Source organism: Carcharodon carcharias, chromosome 13, assembly GCF_017639515.1.
Source record: "Carcharodon carcharias isolate sCarCar2 chromosome 13, sCarCar2.pri, whole genome shotgun sequence".
Lineage (NCBI taxonomy): Eukaryota > Metazoa > Chordata > Chondrichthyes > Lamniformes > Lamnidae > Carcharodon > Carcharodon carcharias.
Genome location: NC_054479.1, coordinates 134,196,796 through 134,222,102, shown reverse-complemented (window position 1 = coordinate 134,222,102; position 25,307 = coordinate 134,196,796). Strand labels below are relative to the sequence as shown.

The window sequence follows — 25,307 nt, the reverse complement described above, 5'->3', positions numbered from 1 at the left end:
AAAGTGCACATCTTGTGCTATTTGGGAACTCCAGGATGCTTCCCGTGCTGTCCTGGATAACTATTTGTGCAGTAAGTGTCAGGAGTTGCAGTAGCTTGATCTCTGGGTTTCACAGCTTGAGCAGCATATGGTATCATTGTGGTACATAAGTGAGGTCGAGAGCTTTGTGGATAGCAGGTTTATGGATGTGGTTGCCCCGCAGCTTAAGAGTATGCAGAGAGGAGGAATGGGTGACCACTAAACAGTCAAGTAGAAACAGGCAGGTACTGCAGGAGTACAGTATTTAGTGAATACTGATGAGAGTGATGGTGCATCTTGGGAGTGCAAGGAAGACAAGAAGAGCAATAGTGATAGGTGATTCAATCGTTAGGGGAATGGATAGGCATCTCTGCAGCTGCAGACCGGAATCCAGGATGGTACATTGCCTCCCTGGTGCTAGAGTCAAAGATGTCACTGAGCAGCTGCACAGTGTAGTACTGAGGAAAGCGTGTGAACAAAAGTTGTGGCCCACAGAGGTACAAACGGCATCGGTAGAGTGAATGATGTGGCCCTGCAGTCAGGGAATTAGGTAGGAAGTTAGTAAGCAGGAACTCAAAAATAGTAATCTCCGGATTACTCCCAGTACCATGTGCAAGTGAGTATTGAAATAGGAGGATAAAGCAGATGAATGTGTGGTTGGAAAGATGGTGCAAGAGGAGGCCTTTAGATTCTTAGGACATTGGGGCTGGCTCTGGGGGAGATGGGGTCTGTACAGTCCGGATGGGTTGCACCGAAATAGAGCCTGGACTGAGTTACTGAATTCCTTGTGGGGTGTTTTACTGGTGCTGTGGGGGGTGGGGGGTATTTAAACTAACTTGGCAAGGCTGTGGGAACCAGGGGATAATATCAGAGAGGAATACTAAGGTGCACAGAATACTCGAAGAGATAGATAGCACAAGAATAAGGAATAGTAAGTTAATAGGTGGAGGCAGAGTAAGAGAGAAAGCTATAAAGTCTAAATCAGGGTTACTATGCATGTATGTGAATGCACGGAGTGTCGTAAATAAGACTGGTGAGTTACAGATGCAGAATGCCATGTACAAATATGACGATGTGGCTATAACGGAGACCTGGCTCCAAGAAGGGCAGGACTGGGTGTTAACTATCCCTATATAGGTGGTGTTCAGGAAAGATAGGAAAGGGAGAAAAGAGGGAAGAATGGTGGTATTGATTAGGGACAGCATTGCAGTGCTGGAAAAAGAGGGAGCTAAAGAGCAAAAAAAGTACAATGACATTGCTTGGTATGGTCTCTAAGTCACCAACTATTGGGAAGGATGCAAAGCAACAAATCTGCAAGGAAATTACAGAGGTGCAAAAATTATAGGATAGTTATAATGGATTGAATTTCCAGAATATAGACTGGAATAATGGTAGTGTAAAAAGCAGAGAGGGGTATGAATTCCTAGAGTGTATTTTGGAAAGTTTTTGACAGCAGTACGTTTCCAGTCCAACAAAAACACAAGTACTGCTCAGCCTGGTTCTTGGAATGAAGTGGATTAAGTGACAGTAGGAGAACATGTAAGGGATGTTGATCATTGTATCCTAAGATTTAGGCTATGGAAAAGGACAATGAATAACCCAGGGTAAGAATAATTAACTAGGGGAAAGCCAACTTCAATGAAGAAAGAACATATCTGTGCCAAATTAATTGGAGTCAAAAGTTGACAGGAAAAACAGCAGCTGAACAATGGGCTATCTTCAAAGAGGAGATAGTTTGGACACAGTCAAGATAATCCCGTAAAGGGAAAGGTAGGGCAAACAAAGCCAGAGCTTCCTGGATGGCAAAAGAGAAGGAAATTAATATAAAGTATGCTTATACTGGATGTCAGGTTGAAAATACAATTGAGAATCAGACTGAATACAGAAGGTTCAGCGGGGAGATGAAAAAGCAAACAAGGAAAGCAAAGAGAGAGTATGAAAAAAATACTGGCAGCCAACATAAAAGGGGATCCCAAAAATCTTCTATAGGCATATAAATAGGAAAAAGGTGGTAAAAGGAGGATGGATGATTAGGGACCAATAAGGGAATTTATGCAGAGAGATAGACTACATAACTGAGGTGTTAAATAAATGCTTTGCATCTGCCTTTACCAAGGAAAAAAATACTACCCAGGGGAGGAAATTCAGTCACTAAAAGGGTTTAGAATTGATAGAGAGGTGGTATTGGATGGGCTGTCTGTATTTAAAGCTGATAAAGCACCAGGATCAGATGAGATGCATCCAACGGTACTGAGGAAAGTGAGAGTGGGCATTGTGGAGGCACTGGTCATAATTTTTCAGCCTTCCTTAGGTCTCAGGGCTGGTGTCAGAGGACTGGAGAATGGCAAATGTCACACCCTTGTTCAAAAAAGTGAGTAAAGATAAGCCCAGCAGCTACAGGCCAGTCAGTTTAACTTGGGTGGAAACAATAATCCAGGACAAAATTAACGATCACATAAACAAATTAAGGAAAGCCAGCATGGATTTATTAAGGGAAAATCACGTTTAAATAACTTGGAGTTTTTTGATGAGGTAACTAGGGGTTTTGATTTACTCCTCCCTTTATAAGTGGTGCGTATTTCTCAACCCCTCAGCTTTGCTTGGATCCAATTTCTATGAATAACCCCACAGCAAACTCATGATAGGATGAACTCAAAGGGCTAGTTTAGTTAGCTAGCTTTTTTTTGATGAGGTAACAGAGAGGGTTATTGAGGGCAATGCTGTTGATGTCATGTATATGAGCTTCCAAAAGACATTTGATACAGTGCCACACAACAGACTTGTGAGCAAAGTTCTTGCTCAAGCAAGTATTCTTGCAGGAGCAGCTCGCAATGTAGCTTGTGCACTCATACAGTAAAAGAGGGATAGAGGAAAGATAAATTTACAGGGCAAAGGCCACAGAGAAATTAATTATTCTTTTATGCAAGTCCAGAATCCAACGCCAATGAGGTATCCCTTCACAGGGGACCGCAGGCTGAAACCTGATGCAGTATAATTCATTTTTGCAGTCGAGTTGACTTCACACAAGAAAATAGGCATGCAGAGATGAATCAGTCTTACAGACAATGGTACCAATAGAAACAGTGTAGATGGAGCCAGGCATTCAATCTGGGCAAAGCCCCTTTTCTAGGCTGCTGCTTGTAGATGTTAAAAATGGCAGACTGAGTTTTCAGTACAGCAAGGCAACATAATTAGTTCCACCAGCTAGAGGTTCATGTCATATGACTTGCACCTTTCCACTCTGGCTTTGACAAGGGGTGTGTATCCCTTTGCCTGGGTCTAACAACATATATTCCTTTTTGATCTTTCACAGTAGTGATTATTCCTTGGTCCAATGCAGACAGTCTGGCTCCCACAGCCAGCCCTACTTCAGTGAGTTAATAAAAATCATTCATCTCACATTTAGGTTGATGCTTTCCTCCCCATATCAAAATAAAAGTGAAAAGGAAAAAAACGTTTTTATGAAAACAAACATATTCAAACCACTAGCATCACTAACAGAATATCGAGTAGAAAACCTTTAATGCAATACCCTTGAGGATCAGGTACATAGCTCAATTACATGTTAAATTATGCTTAATCGCTCCCCCAACCAGTATTCTCTATTTTTTAAGTACAGCATGGAAAATTGAAAGCCACTTCTTTCAAATACGTTGCTGGATGTCTTTGTAACAAAAAAAATGTATGATAATTAATATAGCAGGTTGACCAGTTTGTGGATTGACTAAAATATAACGTAGAAAGGACAGCAATTTGGCAAGCTTTCAATGGCTATCAAACAACAGATAAAGCAATAATGAACATTTTTGTACTGTTGTCCACCTCCTTCTGAAATGCTTTTGCAAAGAAGGTCTGAAGAGAGTTGCAGTGGTTTTTGCCAAGGCTCATCCCAAGCAGCTCCATGACACAGGACTCTGTGCTCTATGGGCTGTCCCCAGGGACAGACACCAAGACAAACATCATATGAACACACGCATGGTTGGAGGACCATCAACGCGATGAAAGACATTCTTTAAATCTGTCTGAAACTTGCTGGTCTTCCAGTGCAAAGAGTTGTCCTCGACCCCGATCAGCACATTCCAAAGTTCCAGTACTACGTGCTGAGGGACATACTAAAGTTTGGGGCAGCTGTCACAGAGGCAAAATGGGGAAAGGCCACTGTGTAAGGCCTTTCAGCAATAGCACACTGAGGGGCTGGAATCTATGTAAAACCCTTGGGTTATATACCTGGCGTAGAAAGCACATTGTGAATATCAAGAATATTGAAATTGTAATGAGCCACCCCAGAGTGGAACATGCTGTATGGAGAAAAGTTGAATTCTACTGCACTGTAATTTTCAATTTGAAACATTTTGCCCACAGGCTGTACGCCTGACATGGAACGTTAACTGCAAATATCCAGAGTATTACAAATATTTTGAGATACTTCAGAGTGGAACATGCTGCATGGAGGCAAGTTGAATTTTATTGCACTTTCTACAATTTAAGTCAAAATGTTTTGTAATGTACTTCTACAAATTTTATAAAGAAAGAATATTTTTGGAAAAAATAGATGAACATTTTTGTCAGTTTTTTGTTCCAAAGCTCTGATGGGCAAACGTCCCTGCCATCTACTGGAAAAGGGCTGAATTACAATGATCACAACTCAATTGTATTCAAAGCCTTACCTCAGCATATATACATAAACTACACAATAATCACACGTATGCAATAAGCTAATGAAGCCTACAGAACATTCATATACTCTGCACAGTCATTCCATACATTTAAAATATTGAAAAGATTAAAATCTCAATCATTTCAGAAGAGTCTCATGTTGGTAAAGCCATATTAATCAATTAGAATTTCCAGTAAAATGCAAATTGTCAAGGAACTAAGGCAGATGTTCTGCTTGTATTAGTTCAAAACAAAGTTGAAATATTAATTCCACCCAGAACTGGAGCCTGTAAGAAGTAATGACGACTTTATCTCAATAATTAGAATTTTTCCACAACTTTGTATAAGAAAACCCTATACCGTGCTTAATTAACTAAAAGCAAAATACAGCAAATACTGGAAATCTGAAACAAAAACAGAAAACACGGGAAAAACTCAGCAGGTCTAGCAGCATCTGTGGAGAGAGAAACAGAGTTTTGAGTCCGAGAGTTCTGAAGAAGGGTCATACAGACTCGAAGCATTAACTCTGCTTCTCTCTCCACAGATGCTGCTAGACCTGAGCTTTTCCAGCATTTTCTGTTTTTGTTTCTGTATTTAATTATTTGGTTTGCTTTTCCTACATAGCCTCTACCATGAGCACTTATTGGTAGGTGAATGTTTGAAACCAATATCTATGCTATATCGCAGGGAAAACAACTAAGTTATAACTTTTTAACCTCAACTCTTCAAAACAACACTAAAAAAGAACAGTGTATGTCATCATTTACACACATTATGGTCCGAGGACCAATGATTTATTCGCTATTTGGGATAATATTGATTGCCAGTTGCAAGCCTATCACTATTGCGGAATAGGCATGCATTCATAAAGTTCTGAAACTGTTTCAATTCTCTCTGCATCCCATTGAAATGCTGGATTATCAACTTTCCTTGCATCTTACCATCTTCTGCATGACATCAACACCTTAAACATTCACCACCGCCACCACAGGTGCACTGTGGCTGCAGTGTGTACTATCTACAAAATGCAGCGATTTGCCAAACCTCCTTCCACAGCACCTTCTAAATCTGCAATCTCTACCACCTAGGAGGACAAGGGGAACAGGAGCGTTGGAACAGCCCATCTGCAAGCTCTACTCCAAGCAACATGCCATACTCACTTGGAATTATACCATTGTCCATTCACTGTTGCTAGGTCAAAATCCTGGAACTCTCCCTCATAGCACTGTAGGTGTACCTACACCATATGGATTGTAGCAGTTCAAGACAACAGCTCACTTTCTTAAGGGTGATTAAGGTTAGGCAATAAATGCTAGTCTTGCATCCCACGAACAAATAAAAAAGTCATACTCCTTTTCCAGCTTAAATCCAAAATTTGGCTTTCCACATTGTGTTTAAAGGTTTAAAAATCAGATAATATTAAAACAAAAACAATCAACCTGGAGTGTCATTTCCATTGAACTAGGGGTGTTCATGCACCATCATAATATGCCTTGGCACAAATAGGGAAAATCAAAAAGGATGCCATCAGTAAGATACTCCCTACTGCAGTTGTCATAAAGTTGAGATATGAAAGTGAGTTTTGCTAAATATTGTACATCAAAGACAGCAACAGCCTTAGCATTCAGTTCTTATTCTAAGTGAACTGATAAAATAACTTATACACAATGCACTGATATATGCTGTTTACTGAAAGATTAAAATGAACAGGCTGGCAGTGTGTGCTATTTATGGGGATTGCACACATTTGTCAAAAGAGGAACTGAAAAGATAAATTTCCAGGTGTTAGTTTAGAGGCACCTGTCCTTCAGACAAAACCTTTCATGTCTGTCAAAATTAACTTAATGATTGTCTCTTGCCTTCGATAGCCCACAGTTAATCTTCCATGTTTTACAATCAGAATACGAGTGAAAATAAATCTAGGAGTAATAGTAAACTATGCCAACTGGACAGGGGAAATCAACAAAGCAAACAGAATGCCAAGTTATGTTACTAAATCAGTGGAATATAAATTTGAGGCGGATATGTTGAAGTTGTTTACAGCTCCGATGAAGTTGGATCCTGCATACTTGATTTAGTTCTGATCACAGAATATTGCTTTTGTAAAGGAAATATCATTTTTTCGTAATGTTACTGTGGCATACTGAAGCATGCTTGTGGGGGCTGAGTGAGAGAGAGAGACTAACTTAATAAAACTGAAGACATTTGGGTTCCAATGTTTAAATCATCAAAAGGGTTAGGTGTAAAAACAGATAAGGAAAGGAGACAAGTGAGAAGTGAATTGTGAACTGTTTGAATTTCAAAGCGACATGGCTGGATGTTTTACAACTGGCAAAATAATACGGCAAAGTTTATTTTTCCCTAAAAGTAATGGCCATAAGGACAACATGAAAGATTTTTATATTCTGGGAAAAGTAAATTCCAAAGCCAGAACATTGGATTTACATGTCAAAAGGGGGAAAATATATTTAAGGAAAAATTGAAAGCTGTGTGGTGTGAGTGGCCATGTGAGATCTTGAAAGGTGGATTGTGTAAAACAGACTTGTGAAAAAGCAGCCTCTAGCCACCCCAGAGAAGTATTTGTTTGTTTCAGAAAGCAAGGTTTTGTTAAAAGCCTTGTAGTTGCATTGTTGACTGAGAGGGAGAGAGAAGCTGTGAAATACCTCCCTTATAGCTACAGTGGGTGCCTTGCAGTAATATTACTGGATGTTTTATAGATTAAGAACCTATTTGGCTGTTGTCTGCAAAAGGGTGTTCTTATGGGAATCTAGTTAAGTAGAAATCTTTTGGGAAATGTTGTAAGGCTAAATTTAACTGTGTAACTGTAATATTGTGTTTAAGCTTTCTTTTCTTTTGCTAATAAATGTTTTAATTTAATATTTAAAATTGCCAAAGGTGGTAGTGGTTTCTTTACTTTTGACTTTAGTGCACAAACCTTCTCGTAATAAATACGAATGGCAAAATCAGTGATAGCTTGGCTAAGCTTCATTTTGTGATTTGGTCAGGCTGGCAATTACCACCTGTCATATCATAACACTTTCAAGAACACAGTCTGAAAGGAGATTTGAAATTTGAACAAAACATCCAGGCCAGGTAGAAAATGGTCATAAAGTTGATCCCTACAGTCATGAAGGACAGTTTTCAGGACAAAGGAGAAAGTATCAGGCTTTTCAGTCTGAAAGGAAACGCTTCAGAGGGAATTTTATACAGGTTTATGAGATATCAATGGAATAGGAGGCTTCATTCAAAACATTAATTTAAATTAGAGCACAAAAGGATATGGGGTATAAAGAAGTAAAAGGCAAGTACTTGACTGATGACACGAAACAGCACTTCACACAAAGAATGATAAATCCTGAAAGGCTCTTTTGGTTGGCCAGTTGTGCCAACAACTCTAGAATCGTTCAAGATGCTGCTGGATGCTGTGATGACAGAACTACAGACTTCTCTGGAAGTATGAACCAGCTGATCCTGAATGGCCTACCTTTATTTTAAATTAGTTGGTTGACTGGGCCTCAATATCTCCTCTGACCTCAAATTTAACACTCTCATTACTAAATTTGCTTCAAAAACTTTGTTTGCTGTTTCATGCTAAAGGCTTCTTTTCCCCCCAAATGTTTTAAATTTGTTAAAGTTGTCCAAGGTTAAGCTTATCCAACACTTGAACATTGTTCATAAATTGGAGGAAGATGGCATAATTTCACATTTCAGGTGGGATATAAGAGAATGCTTGATAGTCAATCCTTCTCTGCCTCCAGTCTCCAAACTGTCTCTCTACTACAACTATTTGTTTCTTTTTTCATTATACCTCATTATATTTCATTATATCTATAGCATTACATCAATGTTTCTTTTCTTTGCAATTTTGAGGGGGGAATCATCTGAACACAGTACAGAAAAGGCCAACAAACCTGCCAGAATCCAGCCGGCATGAAATAGATTTCTTCAGATAACTTGACATTAAAAAAAATAGTTTTATATTGGGAACCTTACTCCTCCCTGTCGGGTTCACGAAAGATTCTGTAATTAGTCACTACAAGTGACCAATTAACCATTCAATTTTTAAAGTCCAGGCTCATTTTTAAATAAAAATTTATTATCAATAAATGCTTTGTGCTTAATTACAAAATATTGTAATAGTTATAGTATTTACAGATAGAAACAAGGGAACATATATAAAATGATTGAAACAATTATTAAAAAAATATATATATTAATAAAATGTTGCTCACAAAGCTCTACCATTATTAATGCTTCTTGGCTGTTGCGCAAATTAACTAAACTAGAAAAGCTCAGTACCGACTTGGCATGCAGGCAGCTGGGCTGCTGACTGAGCAAATGTAATAAAAACAAGCTAAACTTTTATAACATCTAGCAATACTGTCATAAATTTAATGATGGTGATGAGATACTTATGCTAACTCAGTTAATTTGATTGGTTTGAAAAGGAAGTCAGGAGAAGACCCAGCAAGCTGAACAAATATTTAAAAAGAGAGTTGGAAAACTATTTGCTGCTGCCATTACATGAAATAAATTGACAAAATAAGATTTAATGGGTCAGCAGACCTCAATAAGTAATTCTGCAATTTTTTGCGCAAGGATTTCAGATAAGATAGAACTTGAGATAAGAAATAACATAATACAAAGTAGAAGAACTAGAAATCCCAATTATTGGTTCAGCAGCCAATGCTGAAATACGTAAATACACAAAAAAAAAACTCGATTCCCACCACGTGTTTGGTTGGCTTGCAAAAAAAAAAAAAATTGGTGATGATAGAATCAGTGAACTATTATGTAAATTTTCTATTATTATTCTCCCATTTAATCTAGCTTCTCTATACAACATTCCATAGACATGAGAATAAAAGATAATCCAATTGCTGGATTTTATCAAAGCTGTTTTTGACCGGTTTGCACAATGCACAACTCTAATCTGCAAGAACACTACACAGGCTAACTTGGGTTAAATGGTCCTTCTTTATGCATGTAAGTGCCTTGTTTCATGTTCAGCACTTCCCAAGAAAAGAGAGAAAAATTGATGTGCTGGAAATCACAGAGCAAACCTACACATGTACAAAAAAGATAACAATCTTGTCCTAAAATCATTACTAAAAGAATTTATTAAAAACAGATATACAAGTACAAATTACTTTTATTATTAATGATTATACTGGAAATCTCACCTGCTGGTGGCAAGTCCAGTTTGTTACGTTTCAGCTCAGACATTGAGTTTTGTAGCTGATCTATAACGAAGTCATCATCAAAGTAAAAGTCCTTGGCCAAAGACTCCTGCAGAAACTCTATCAAATCTTCCATTGATAACTTCATCAAATGCTCTATAAACATAAACAGACTTCTGTTACCATTTTGGAGGAGAAGGGATTTTCTTGCCTTCTCTTTGGGTTTTTCTGAACTACTCACTATCACCTGGCTAACAAGGTGAGGAAGCTGTGTACTTTTATGTGCAAGAGCATTCTGCTGCAATCCATTCTCCAGCTTTGACCTTCCTGCAGTAAAATGCCTAGCCTTTGCTTCGTAACTTTTCCCGCTCATACTACAGAAATCAAGAACTCATCATATTGGAAAATAACCATCACAAATATATATTCCACCACTTTTTAGCACAGTGTGCTGCAGCACCTATGTACTTAGCTGTTTCTCTGCTCAACACAGTTCCATCCTTCCCCTCCTTATATGCTTGCACCCCTCCCCAGCCCAACCTCCTCTCATACTTATGCAAAGGGAAAACAATTAAATGGTGAGCTATGGTTGCATGGGAGACAACTGAACTCCAGTATTTTTTCCAAGTGTTCATTAATATTATGTAATCCGAAATACATATATTTCAACTGAGATGCAAACTACCCACATCAAATATCCACTGAGTTTTCAGGGAAGGGTAAATGCATAACAGTATGCCCCTGCCTCCACCCCTCAAATAACTGAACACTTTGGTGGTCACAGTCTAGGATCATTAATAAATGATGGTAATTTGGGTAAAATGCTGAGGGCTACTAGTGTCAGTACCAATGGCGACTCCATTCCTTACGTAGAAAGAAAGAAGATTGTAGGGAGGGTGAGGAAGATGTTGAGGACTCAGTGAAATGTTAATCGTGCATAAATAGAATAGCTATGATGACATAAAACAGGAACAGGTGACAAAGCCAACTGGAACACAATAAATTGCAGGCTACATGAATCCAGCGTGCTTCAGCATAACACACCATGGAATGCACATGCAATGTAACTATTAGTGGATAGAACAAAGGGAATGCAAGCTAACAGTGCCAGCTTAATAAATTGTGGTTTTGCTTCTCAACTGGTGAACTGATTCCAGGAGGAGGCTGGCTTTTACTGTTAATTCATTTCTGCTCCCAAAGGCAGATTACTGTCTTAAAATCTAACAAATTACATTACCTGACACTGTACTTAGATAACCATACCAATCAGTAGTGCACAGTTTTGTTCAACGCTTATCATTTTTGTCCCAGCATTAACAAAATTCTTTTTAGAAAAATATATACACAGAGTCACACAATTTGTATTTCTCATTATAAAAATCAACAATTATAATTTGCTGTTTGCCCCGGTGGCACCACATTGTCCAGATTGAGACACTGGCCCCAGCTACAATTTTCTCCAAAGATTTAATCCATTTTCACTAATTGGGAAAGCAATTATGTTTTATCGGTTTTTCAGCTGGAATGTTTTGTAAATAATCCATCCCACCTTACTAAGAAGCAATTGAATTTTTTCTCCCTGCTGGATAAGCAAGGGATGGCATAGGTACTGAAAGCTATAAGAGGATCCGAGCAGTTCATGTAACCTCCCAGCTGAGTGGCCAAAATGCCATGAAAGAAAGGGCTAAATAATCAGTTAATTGCTTTGGTCTAAAAATAGAGCTAACTACATTAAATAAAAAGTAGTCCCTGCTCTAAGGCTTCAGTAGATAAATGCACTTATAGCAACACTGAAAGTCGAAAATTCAATCCCTGGTCATTGCTGAGTTAGCTCATTCCATGTTCAGATGGGGTATTATAATTGCCTCCATTAGTCCCAAAACTAAGTCAAGAATCTTGCTCCAGATTAGAAACAGTGATTAGAGCATAGCAAAGAGCACAGTGATAAAAATATCTCTGCTGAGGTACTCCCCATAGTTAAAAGGTCTGGTGATATTCATTATTAAGGCTTACACATTGCTTAATGAGGTAATGGAGGTAATGAAGGGGTGTGATACTTAGCCTTTGGGATAGAAAGAGATAGAGGGGGTAATGTGGTAGAAATGCAGTTGAAAAACACTATTTTCTCCTCTGAGATCTCAGCTTGAGTCCAGTATGAATGATGGTAGAAAGTACCAATTGATGCAAGCTTCTGAACTGAAATGGAATAGTCTTGACAAAGTGTTTCGTGGGTGGAAGTCCACTACAAGAATAAACGTACACCCTTTGCCTCTAATTGCCAGCCTCGGTTAAGAATAGCGGGTGCGAAAGCTTAATTTTACACAAATGCGATTTGTGAGGTGGGTGTGCTTAGTTTCACCTTTTTTCCCCCTAATACCTACAACACTTATAAGCCCACAAAACTGTTTTTCTTTAATGTAGTCATTAGGTTTGATCTAAACCAAGTACCGTCAGTCTGGAAAAGCACAATATTCAGGAGGAAAAACAGAAAATGCTGGAAAAACTCAGCAGGTTTGACAGCATCTGTGGAGAGAGAAACAGAGTTAACGTTGAGTCCATATGACCCTTCTTCAGAGCTAAGAGAAGTCGAAAAATGTTGAAATATATACTGTTAAAGGGGGCTGGAGTAGGCAAACCGGATAGAAGGCCAGAGATAGATGGGGGATAAGGAGAGATTGACAAAGATACCATGGACAAAAAGGCAAAGGGAGTGTCAAAGGTAGTGGTAAGGGCTAAAGAAGGTGCTGATAGTGGCATAAAGGCAAGAAAGCAGAATGTGTTAATAGCAGAACAGTCAGCCCTCCATGAAAGAACAGATGGCCCTTATGTAGGTGGGGTGGACAGAGAGGGTGGTTGGGGAAAAAAGGGAATAAAAAGAGGATAACACAATAAATAAATAAAAACAAATAAATAAAAATAACATTAAGTGGATAAAAAATAACAATATTTTAAAAGATTTTTAAAAAGAAAAGATTTTAAAAGAGGTTAAGATAGAAGAGATAGTTCATGGTCTGAAGTTGGCCATCTGTTACTTATTCCATGTTTTCTTTCACAGAGTGCTGACCCTTGTTCTGCTATTAACACATTCTTTCTTACCTTAATGCCACTATTAGCACCTTCTTTAGCCCTTACCACTACCATTAACACTCCCTTTATCTTTTTGTCCATGACATCTTTGTCAATCTCTCCTTTGCTCCCACTTATCGCTGGCCTTCTATCCAGCTTCACCACCCCCCCCCCCTTAAACAGTATGAATTTAATCACACTTCTACTTCACTTTAGCTAGGAAGAAGGATCATACGGACTCAAAATGTTAACTCTGTTTCTCTCTCCACAGATGCTGTCAGACCTGCTGAGTTTTTCCAGCATTTGCTGATTTTATTTCAGATTTCCAGCATCCGCAGTATTTTGCTTTTAGAATATTCAGGAGGTTCAGGTTATGTAGTAGTATAATTGGATCATTGTAAGCTACAAAAGAGAAAAAAAAGTGTGAATAGTGAATGAAATGATCTTACTTTTGTGAAGTTTAAGAATTGTATATGACATTGCTGTGAGAATCCGATCTCCTTCTAGCATGTAGATGTCCCATAGCCTCAATGTTAGAGTGAAGGGAGTCTGTGACAAGGTAAATAAAAAAAATGAGGTATACAAATATGCTTGGAAATGTTTCAGGTTTTACACTATATTTCTAAAAAGCTATTTGTTTGCTTTAAAATTGAATATTTCCTTTGTTCCTAATAGCGGTTAGAGGAAACTGCTTTTTTCCCACCAGTTTTTATAGACAGAAAATGTCAAGATTCTTTGTAACAAGTAAATAAACAGAAGTAAAAGGAAATCTAAAGATAAAGGCAGGAATACCCTGTAATGAATAAAGTTGTGGCATGATAAATGCAGGTACAGATAGCTGCGGTTACTATGACTTTTTAAAAAATGTCGATCCAAACACGCAGAAGTTGTCATAACTACTATCCATCTGGACAGACTATTCGTATCATCATCACTGAGTAAAGAACAAAAGATCTCATGTAACATCTATTGATTATAAATGTATCAGTTTAAATTCATTTTTCACTATTAAGATTTTCTGATCCTATTTTCTTGGCTTACTTAGAAGTTATATTCTGGGTAAACCAAATTGCAGCTTTAAATAGTTTAATATAGTTAACATATTTTGAAGAAGTCCCCCTTAATTTCCTATTTTCTAGGCTACATAGCTAGAGTTTCTTCAATATGTTCATTGTTTTAACACATGGGTGCAATTTTGCATCTATTCTAATCTCTGTATATGACTTTGCATTAACCAGAACTGAAAACAGCATGAGAAGTGGGGTATAATCAGGATCTTATACAGTCTTAGTACAATTGTAAGCTAGTGTTCTGTCAATGGAAGTGATCATTCTATTTGTGTTTTCAACTACTTCGTAACATGAACAAGAAATTAAAAGAGACGAGTTGATTATCACTAAGTATACCTATGCTATATCAAATTCATTCGTTACAAACTTAAGACAAACACTTTCAACTAATCTGCAATACTTTATCGTTATTACTTTTAAATTCATATTTAAGACTGTAAAAAGGTTTAATGTATGAAATTACTGACCCTCCAGATATATGCTGTGTTGCTCATTAGAGAAGAGCAATTCTGTGGAATTATGGATTGAATTAGATGGAAGTAAAAGGCTCCCTTGGGATAAATTTGCTGTTCAGCTGATTAATGTAAATGGAAATTCAATGACTAGCCTGAAGCGCACCACCCTCTTTAATTTGATGGTTCAAACATTATTTCAGACTTAAATACCATTATTTTATATACAATCTGTTTTCTATAAAAGCAATGTACCACATCACATCTAGTTCAATCATACTGTTTTATGTCCAATGTCACAGGTTCATGATCAAATCTAATCAGGTTTGCATATTCTAAATGATGCAGTTGTAAGAAACAACCAATGTTCCCCCATTTATCAAAAACAAGTATCTACACAAAGGAAACAAGAACAATTTAATCTGAAAGGGTTCCCTCAAAAATTATCGAGTCCTGAAGTATAGTGTTTAAAGGAAGGCAAAACATTTTTAATGGATGCTCTCTAGTTAATTGCTGACAGCAGTCATACAAGAAAGTGCTCATGTGTGACTTCTCTGCTTCAGCAAGACATATATTCTATGGATTTAATATGACCGATATTTTAAGACACAAAGTCTGAATATTTACTAAAGAAAGCCTTTTAAAGTGGACAATGTAACCTTACATTAAGATTTTTATTTGTATATCCAAGATGGCCACGTTCAAGACTAAAATTTGTTAAGATTCATGAATCCATATTGGATATTTTAGATGATTTTATTTCTACCCAGTTCTCCATAATCTTATCTTCAAAGTGGCAACTTGGGCCACAATGGACATCAAACTCACCAGTCTGCAATAACCTGGATCTCCTTAATTACTCTTTTTAAAAATGGAAATAACTTGCCTTTTTCCTTGTCTCCAGGCAGCTCTCTAGTTTTCAGTGATCTCTGAAGATTTGTGCCAGAGTTCCTGCAGTTTTCTCTCTTAATTCTTTAAGGATTCTTGGGTGCAATTTAACCAACCGCTGAGACTTATTTACCAGAAGATTACAAGATTATTCGGCAACCACGTTGGTAGTAATGTGAATAGTGTCACAACTTGCCTCTGCAAACCTTAATAGTTCTTCTGCAGTTCAAATAATACTTATCCTCAGTAAGGGCTGAAGCAATAAAAAACTAAGCTATTCGAACATAATCTTCACCATACCAATTTAAAACATGCTTCTGTGGTGTACTACAAAATTATTTGTGTGTAAAGAATCTGGTCTAGAAAGTCTAAATTATGCTTCCTTTGTGTAAAACTTTTAAAACACAGAAAAACTCAGGTAAAAAGAAAACAGGATGATCAATTTAAATCTGAAGAGATGATCTGTTTTGATACCTAACATAAACGGGGGAGCCACTTGGCAAACAATTATTTTGGCTACAAAAGGAAATAAATACTTATGTAAATGAAATGGAGTTGCACAGTGTACGGCTTTCCACAGAAAGAAAACCAGAGGATCTAAGTGATTTATTTACTGTGGCTTATCCCAATCTGCGTGTAGTTATATAACTGTAGTGTTGCATGTTTTTTCACCTGCGCTTATGAAGTCACACAGCACATGACTTAAAGGCAGTTTTTTTTTTTAAAGATCCTGACAATGGGTCCCTTGCTACAGTTGTACTGTTCGGAAGTTCTGAATATAAATGCAAGATTGACCATCAGTGTAGTTACTTTTTTCTTGTGAAATAATGTGCCACAGGCTTTCTGATGAACTGCATTACAAATAAAGCAGATTGCCATAAAGATGGCAATTAAAAGTTGCATTTGAATAAGAGAATGACATCCAGTTTGTGATACATGGACTAAAATGTATACTGTTCTCCTCCTTGTTCTCGTTAACAGCAATTACACAAATTGCTGATAAACATTAGATGTTTAGACATCTTATCGAGCCAAGTCTTCTACTTTAGAAGTCATTTAAAAATAGCGTTAACAGGTAAGAGACTAGAACTTTGTACGAGCATTGAAGATTATATTATTTCCACGAGGATATTATGAATTAACTACAAATCTACAGGAAGAGTATAAACTAGGTTCCTCACATGACCATGGGAAATCTGGAGCCTGCAATAGTGGCATTTGTGCTTTATATACCTTGTAGTTTTTGGTGTTATAATCACACATATAATCACACAGACTGACAACTGAGGTTTTGTTACAATATATTCCATTTGAATGCTAACTTAGGCTTTTGCAGCGTGTATTTATCAATTTCTCCATTTTTTGGCAAAGAAAACTTAACACCTTCTTTTCCACCTTTCACATCCTTGGTTTCTCTAACAGTTGAGCTGTCTCAGTTTCCTAATTTACAAACATTTCTAATGGATGGATTGATCATGTTTGCCAAAGCACCCTAGGTCAAGCAATTTATATCATAATTCCATTCAGGACTAACATTTCATTCTCACAAATACCCAACTGAAACATGAGTTTAAACAATAATGTTAATGAATGTTTCCTCACTTGCACCATCCTGTACACCCTTCACCCTGTCGTCACTGATCTACAGTGGCTCAGTTAGGAACAATCTCAAGTTTAAAATCAACATGCTTGTTCTCAAATTTCTCCATAGCTTCATCCCTCCTTATCTCTGTAATTTCTACCAGTCTTATGTTAGGAAATAGAGATAGTTTAATTAAGTTATACTTGTATTTGTAGGTGTTAGGAATAAGTTTTGGCTTTAATGTTTTAAGTTTGATTTGTATTTCTGTATCTGTATGTTAAGGTCAAATTTTAGTATCACTGTAAAGGATGCCTGCATGATTAGTGAGCTTTTTACAACTCTGAGCTAAGCTATACAAACAAGAGTAGAGAAACTAGGCTGTTGCTGAGCAACAGGGGTCCAGAGAGGCAGGTCCCTTCCACAGACACACAGAAAAAACTAGAAACAGCAGTTTTATTTGGAAGCTGATTGAGTTCAGTTGGCTTTGAAGACAGCTGCCAGGCAGAAGCAGCCCAGAAGGGACAGATAGCCAGTCCCAAGCTAAAGAAGGTGGTCCCCAAGAATCCAGCGGAGTGGAACAGGAGAAAGTCCCAAGCAGAGGTTTAGTCAAAGGAAGGACAGGAACCTGGGAAAGGTCCTATTAAGTGAAGTTAAGAGTGAGGAGCAGGGCAAGGCTCCAGTTTCAAGCTTAAAGAGATAAAGGCTTGTGAGAAGCCAAGAGGCTTGTAACTCTTTGTTAGGGGCATGTGAAGCAGTGGTGAATTGATGACAGCTGAGTTGGTGAGAGGAACATCGGAAAGAGAGTTCGAAAGCCTGGAGGTGAATCCTTGCCGAAGACATCTGGGCGAAGATTCCAAAGTGAGTTCTCAGAGTGGAGATTGGAAACGCTCGTGTGAAAAACAGAGGGCAGAATTTAGCCCTTGGCTGGTGGGTGGGCCCAACTGGCTGGGCAGCCGAAACCCAAAGCTGAAACGGGGCCCACCGCCATTTTGAGTGGGCGGGCCAATTAAGGCTCTCACAGTGGCCTGCCCGATAGTGCTTCCTGATCCGGGGGGGAGAATCTCCAACTGTCAAGGTGCGCTCTTTCGCGCATGTGCACGAAAGAGCACACTGCTCCCTGAGGCAAAATCCTGTCTCAGGGAGTTTAGTGAAAGGTAAGTAAAGTCAAAAAATAGAGTCATTTTAAAATGATTAACATGTCCCCCTCATGTGACAATGTCACACGAGATGGGATATGTTGATAACAAACTCATAAAATTTATTAAACTTTTACAAAATGGTAATGAAATTTCATCCTGCCAGTGGATGAAGTTTCATTAATAATCTACAGGCCGCTGGGGCTCCTGGCCTGCCCACCAGCCTTAAGGTTGGCCGGGCAGGGCATTTAACTATTTTAATGAGCCTGTCAATGGCCTTAATTGGCCACTGACAGGTCGGCGGGCGGACAGCTGATTTTGGTGACCGCCCGCCTTCCTTAATATTTAAAAAGCCCGGGATGATGTCGGGATTCCTCCCCACGTCACCCCACATCATTTTCCCCTTGGTGAGTGGGGAATATTTGCTTCATTGCAATATTTAAACCAGATGGCAGATGGATTCTGATACTCCCAGGCTCTAACAGCATCAGCCACTGGAAACAAATTTGAGAGACCGGCCACTGTGGGGACCACTGGCGATTTCTTTCTCTTGCTTAAAGTTGGGCCAAATCGCCGAGGGGAAAATCCTGGCCAGAGTTCAGTGAGGCTGGTTGGTTCAAGGTGTGACAAGCGTCTGGGGAGAGTTGATGAGAGATCCATAGCATCTGGTTGAGGTGGCATCTGTCACTTGGTTTCAGAGTGTGGTGTGTCTTGCCACAGGTCGTCAAGTGGTTTACGTGGATTGTACTTACTGTGAACATTACAGTGCAAGATAGCTTTTGTAATCATGTTATCCTTACAAATATGTATATATCTGTAAAGGTATATTGTGGGTGAAGGAGTATTGTAGTATAGTTCATCTTTTCTTGTTTAATAAATGTCTTATGCTTTAGTTAAAAGTTTATTAGCTGACTCCAGTCACTCTGCTCAGCAGTCCCTCTCCACGCATCTAAACAAATAAAAGTTAGGATCTATCAAGCTGGGTTCCATCCTGGGATCAGGCTTATCCAGTGGTAACCTCAGCTGGGGATCATAATACCTACAACCCTCCAAGTTATAATGCACTGCTCAAATTCTGACATTTTGCGCATCCCTGACTTTAATCATGCAACAACTGTGATTTCGGTTGTCAAATCCCTGAGCCTTAAATTTCCTGCCTGCTGCCTTCTTACCTCTCTAAAAAATTCATTAAGCAAGTTTATCTGTCCTATTAATCTCCTGATGTGACCTGATATCAAATTTTGTTTGATAACGTTCCTTGAAATCTTTTATTACATTAAAGGTAAGGCCTGCTCCATAACTACACAATGCCACTCTAACTCTAGCAACATACTCGCTGGGCTCAGCCAATGCTGATCTGAATTTATTATAATGCAGGAAGTGTGCAAGATGAATCCTGGTGTGACACTTATTCTGAATTTCCCTGTGGAAAAGTGCCTTAGATACTCATCAGTCAAAGGAATGTGGCTAAGATTGCAAAATAAGAGTGTATAGGTTTGAAACTACGCTCCACCAATCAGCTCTGCATTCTGAAATTTCAGGGGATTGCTAACATACAACTTTCTTCAAATTTTTAGAAACTAAATTATTTAGGCAGGGTGAACGTATTCCACCATAGTAGGTGCAACTTATCAATAAATTAAATTAAGCAAAGAACAGTGATGTTTTACATATCAATATTACTTGGAGATGGGGGGAAGAAGCGGGTTAATATTGCTCGGAATGGCAATCCCAGAGATGAATGTGTAGCCGACTCATTCAGACAGAAATCTGGCTGTTTAAACAAAGCATAAGAGTGTTATCTGAAACACTGGTTAGCATGCAAAATAGTTGTGAGCCTAGAGTACAGGCATTCTTTAAAATGAGTCAATGCAAGCCACAGCACTCCTAAAATGCCAGGGATTGCTTCTACACCAAATATCACAAAACAAGATGTATTCAAACTGAATAGCTTTGACATTTGAAATGAAAAGGTTGATTGTCTGCAGAATGCCTGACGAGATCAGGGTAAAACTTATTCGCCTACCCCTGGTATTTCAACTTGATTTGTGGTCAATTATTTCATGAATTATAATTAACCATAATTATGCATTGCCAGTTTAATGGAACATTTCGTTTGGGCAATAGGGAGGCACTAAAACCAAAGAAACAAATTCAGGACTGTAAACTTTTAATTGTCATGGATTTAATGAGTTATCGAATTAAATTAGACATCAGAGTAGACTCTCCTGGTGCGTCTCAATACACCTCATGGTTTCATGACGTCCACAAACTTTATTCATATACATAACCATGGGTTTTAAAATTAATGTAAGCCTTTGATGATATGCATGTTCAGTTAATTGTCCAAGTTGATGCTTTCTTTTGCTTGGCAGAAAGTAACCAATCACAAGCCACTAAGTCAGCTTTTCTAAAACCTTCTACTATTGCTCATTTCTTTACCCTTACGTCAATTAAGCTTGTATTTTCCCCTTTCATTTCTTCCTTTTTTGATTACTTTTCAACTTATTTTTAATTCATCTTTTTGCTCTGCCCTTTATTCTGCGTTTTCTTCATGTGATTAACTAAATTAAAATTTACTTTGGTTCTCAACTTTTTTCCCTTTACCTTTCCCTTAATTTTATATGATAATATTTCTGACAATCAAATCTTCATTTTTTATTTGCTTCATTTTCCTCTTAAACTATCTATTTATATGCACTACAAAGATAATTTACGAACCTTCAGAAGCGAGTCTGTTACCTCAAAGTAAAATCTTCAATGCGTGTTGAATTCTACTATCTGAAACTGCAATCTGATAGTGTCTTCATATACTGGATCATAGTCCAAGTCTAATCTATCAGGATGTGAAAAGAAGCCTGCAGGAAACTGTCAAATTGAAGCTGTGGAGATGAAGAGTTGGATCTTCAAACTGAGAATCCGAGGTACTATGGCACATAAGGATTCCAGAAAACAGTTGAGAAATGAATTAAAATCATGAATGATTCTTGTTGGCTAGCAATATGGTGATTAAACAATGTGGCACATTATACACCTTCAAACTTTTAAATAAAACACGAACTGGTCAGCACTTGCACTTGTGATTGTTGCCCATAAACTTCGATTGGAAAGTAAATGTATGAGGGTGGTGGATGAGGCATGCTAGATTGTGATGTCCCTCACTACTTACCATGGTTAAAAAGCCTTTTGTCACTCACTGTTTAGGAACACGTGTAAAATATAATCACCTGGACAAGGTACCAGAAGGCATCCAGTGCTAATAATGTATCTCAGCATGATCCAATGCCTTGAGGAATGGAAAAACCTCGAGTGTTAGGGGGATGGAGGTGGCAGGGAAGAAGCCATGGGATACTGTGCTAGAGTTATTCGAAATGGCATTTTTCAGAAAAAAGCTAGATACTCCATTGGAAGCGGTGATATATGATCTAAAAGTTAAGACGTAACTAACAAATGTCAAACTGTCTGTTTGTCTTTATAATTTCATATCACAAATCTAACAAGCAGAACAGCATAATACAAAATGCTATTTCCTAATAAAAACAGTTGTGTGACGAGAACAGGCCAAGCCCTGAAATCTTGGGTATTGCTTTTGGAAGCAGGCTCTAGGAACAGTGTGTGTAGTATTTCCATCCATTGTTTTATCTCTACCTTTTAGCCTTTTTTGATTCCTTCCCTTCAGCCAGCCCCCACTAGGGCTATCTGTACCTTGCTCATCCTGCTTTCTATCCTTAAATAGCACATTCCTTTAGATAATATCACCACGTTCAACACCTCTTTGGCCTTTTGTCTGTGACATCTTTTGGTTATCTCCACCTGTCACTGGCCCTCTATCCAGCTCTTCTTGTCCCACCCCCCTCCCTTAAACCAGCTTATATTTCAACCCTTTTCTATTTTTCCTTAGATCTGTTGAAGAGTCATATGGGCTCAAAACGTTAACTGTGCTCCTCTCCACAGATGCTGCCAGACCTGCTAAGTTTTTCCAGGTATTTTTGTTTTTGTTGTGTATTATTACATATGCCTAATATGTTCATATGTTTTAAAGGTATAGCTTTTTAAGTTTTAGAAATTGAATTTTAAATATAAATTCAGTGGGAAAATCCCTGGTAAATATTGAGAGGCTGGCAAACTACACAGACTTAAAATAATTAAAATTCAAAAGGTAACTTGTGTTTACTGAATAAAGTCAGATTTGAGAAGAGGGAGTGGGTTTTGGCGGGGTGGGGGGGGGGGGGGGGGGGGGGGGGCGTGAGGTAGAGTCATAAAACAGCGGGTGGTCTTACTTAACTGAAAAACTGGAGACACGATGCCTCCGATTATTCCAGTAAAGGATGTGTTATTCATGTGGTTTCCCAGAATTAAGGAAAGCTTTGGAATTAAAAGGTAGTTCATTTGCATTTCTGCCTGGGAACAGGATGGGGTGTCGTTTGCCTTGGAAATTGGTCCAAGTTCAGTGAGATTCGTTGTTTTGAGTTTATCTCTGAATTCAATTAGGGCATAACCAGCAGGCATCGCTGGCTGATGTTTGGAAAAGCAGCTAAAAAACTGTGTCAGCTTTGGGTCTTCCGTAGCTTGTAGCTCTTTGGCAGCCAAGGGGTGAAGCCAGACTTACACCTGAAGTCACGTAAAAGCTAGATCTATTGTCCATGACCTAATCTACAAGTGGGAGCTGGTATTCAGTTTAATACAAAGTTCATAAGCGGGAAAGCGACTGGAAGATTTGTTTAGCTGGAAGCTCCAAGAAAAAGTCTACAACAATCCTTTCAGTGAAAGGTAGTTAACTGAGTTGCATTTGGAATTCTGGAAGTAATCAGTTTGGTTGCAGTTTGAAACCATAGCAGTTGTCTATTAGAAACAGGGAATGTTTTCTGATGATTTAAGCTACTGCGCAAGAGTCACAGAAAGGCCTCGGCTTGAGCTGTGGAATCCAGAGTATGAGGTTGGGTAAAGAAAAAAATGAAGGGTCACTTAACCAATAACTAATGGAAGGACCTCCGTTAAGTCTTGTGCACTGGAGAGCAGCTGGAACGCTGAAGGGAAATCAGAGTTAATTTCAAAAAGCTGAGATACACCTTTTATTTGGCTCCAGAGAATATATAAATGAATCTTAAAAATTTCATAAGGCAAAAAAACCCTTTGTCGGGGGGGAAGAGAAGAGAGGAGGGGCAAGTAGCAAGTAGAACTGAGTTTACATCATAAGTCTTGATAAGCTATAATATTAAGTTTGTGGTGCTTGCTCTGTTTAATTTCTCTCTGCACGTACCAAGAAGTTTGTTTGCTAAAATATGTGAAACCCTGTGGCATGTGTGTCAGTTAATTGATTTATTCTTTAAATATTAAGAGTCCCTAACAGTAACTTAACAATACAAAAATATAACTCAGAATTATGTTACTGATGAAGAGAACTCAGTAATGTCTTGTTACAATCTTCAGATTTTGATTTAAAAAGTCAAATTCCTTCTTTCTGCCTTCATTTTATCTAAGATATCAAGTCATGTTCTATGGACTGCAGCAGCCCCTCAGCGCATTACCCAATAGTGGTTCAATTCCAGTCTAGACAGTATTTTAATGAGTGGGTGCGGGATGAGAAATCACCATAGTTAAAATCTATCCTCATTCAATATCTGCACACACTTTCTAGTAGGGACCACACAAGAACAAGCAGGAGTGGCAAATCTGGTCAATTTTCCCTTCTTTAACCAAATATTTCTTGTAATGTTTTCAAACATAGCAAGTGTAGAAGAGGACAGTATGACTTAAAACAATAGAGATCTAATATTTTTGTTCTTCATTCAAGTGGTCTGCAAGTTCCTCAATTCTTATTATCAATTCCTTGTAATTCTTCTTTTCATTAAGAAAAACATTTTTTAGGAAACCTCATCCACAAGTGGGAAGAGGTTTCCTAAAGCTTTTAATGCTGAAATAAAAATTTTATATGAAAAATAAAAACATGCCCGATCTCATTTGACAGTAACATGAGGGAGCATGTCTCATTAAATTTTTAATGTCTGTAAAAATGTTTTTACATACCGCTTCAATCTCCCTGAGGCAGCTCCGTGCCTCAGGGAAATTAAAGCGCTCTTTCACACGCGGCATGGAGCCAATCACAAGCAGCGGTTGGCTCCACAACCACCCCCACCCTCACCCACCTGACACAGGAAAAATTCTAGCCATGGTCTTATAAAAGCAGACAGGACATCATGCAAAACAGACAGAGGCGTGCAGATGTAAACAGCTCAATTTTCAAGACCATTACCGGTACCCAAATGGTATGAGAGTCTCACACCCACAGTGCTGTACACCATGACTGCAATATTAGAGTGATTAACAAAATTCACTGTAAACACCACAGCCCAAAAAAAAGACCCTCCTCAGACTTACACGGTCCAGAAAACACTGAAAGAACCACTTCATGGTATACAAAGTTGTAAATACATCCTGGGAATCCTGTTTTTAAAAAAAGTGAAAATTAAATTCTCATATTGTTAGTTGCTTTTCAAAAACAAGAATGACATTACTTGCATATGTCACATATTCCTCTCATTCTAAAAAAAATCCTATGAATCATGGGAATCCATTTCATTATCCCACTCAATTAATAATGTAAAGAGTTCCTTATCATTAAATATCATTTTTGAGACCATTCAAAAAAAGCAATGTTTTCCTTTAAAATTGCATCAAAGCTCTCTCATCAGAATCCTTTTATTCATGAATTACAATGAGAAATTATTTGAAAAAAAGGTGAAAACTGAGCGGGAGAGCAATTTCACTGCTGTTTTCACATCCTCACTTTCCTTCCAATGGGAGATGTTTGTTCCCTCATTTTCTCTTGTTGCAGACTGCCTTTTATTTGACATCAATCCATTCCACATCCTGCTAATACTAGGGAGCTTGCTCCACGACTCAGTTCCCACAAATGTCTAACCTTGTGTTGTACAAACCTCTCACAATGAACATTCAAGTAAATTACTTACAGAGCCGAAAAATGTTCTGAGAGAAATCTGGCTTATTGGGGGATTAGTTGGCAATAACCAACATTTTATTTATAAGACAACTTTAGTGTTACTGCAAAGTGATTTTTGCTTTGTAGTAATGCTGAAATTACAGTTAACTCTGAAATAGATCTCAATGGTAAGCACTGTTTACAGAATGTGAGTGGCAGCACTCATAACTTTAAAATTTGGATATCTGGAGAGGAGCTCACACGTGCAAGGCCTTTTCCTGGGTAGAATATTAGCAACTGGAGTTAAGGAACTTGGTAG

At 38.2% G+C, this 25,307-nt stretch overlaps 1 protein-coding gene across 5 annotated transcripts in view; it reads right to left on the bottom strand.

The window, feature by feature from the left end:
* usp6nl (USP6 N-terminal like) overlaps positions 1-25,307 on the bottom strand; it is a 250,985-nt gene that overhangs the window by 11,542 nt on the left and 214,136 nt on the right. For 4 of the 5 annotated variants that reach the window (XM_041203378.1, XM_041203382.1, XM_041203379.1 and 1 more), the window contains 3 exons: positions 24,427-24,492; positions 13,370-13,469; positions 9,858-10,010 (listed from right to left, as the gene is read on the bottom strand). In XM_041203378.1, coding sequence (XP_041059312.1) covers positions 9,858-10,010; positions 13,370-13,469; positions 24,427-24,492 — 319 coding nt within the window. The remainder of the gene's footprint in view (positions 1-9,857; positions 10,011-13,369; positions 13,470-24,426; positions 24,493-25,307) is intronic. The other variant, XM_041203381.1, reaches the window with a different exon arrangement.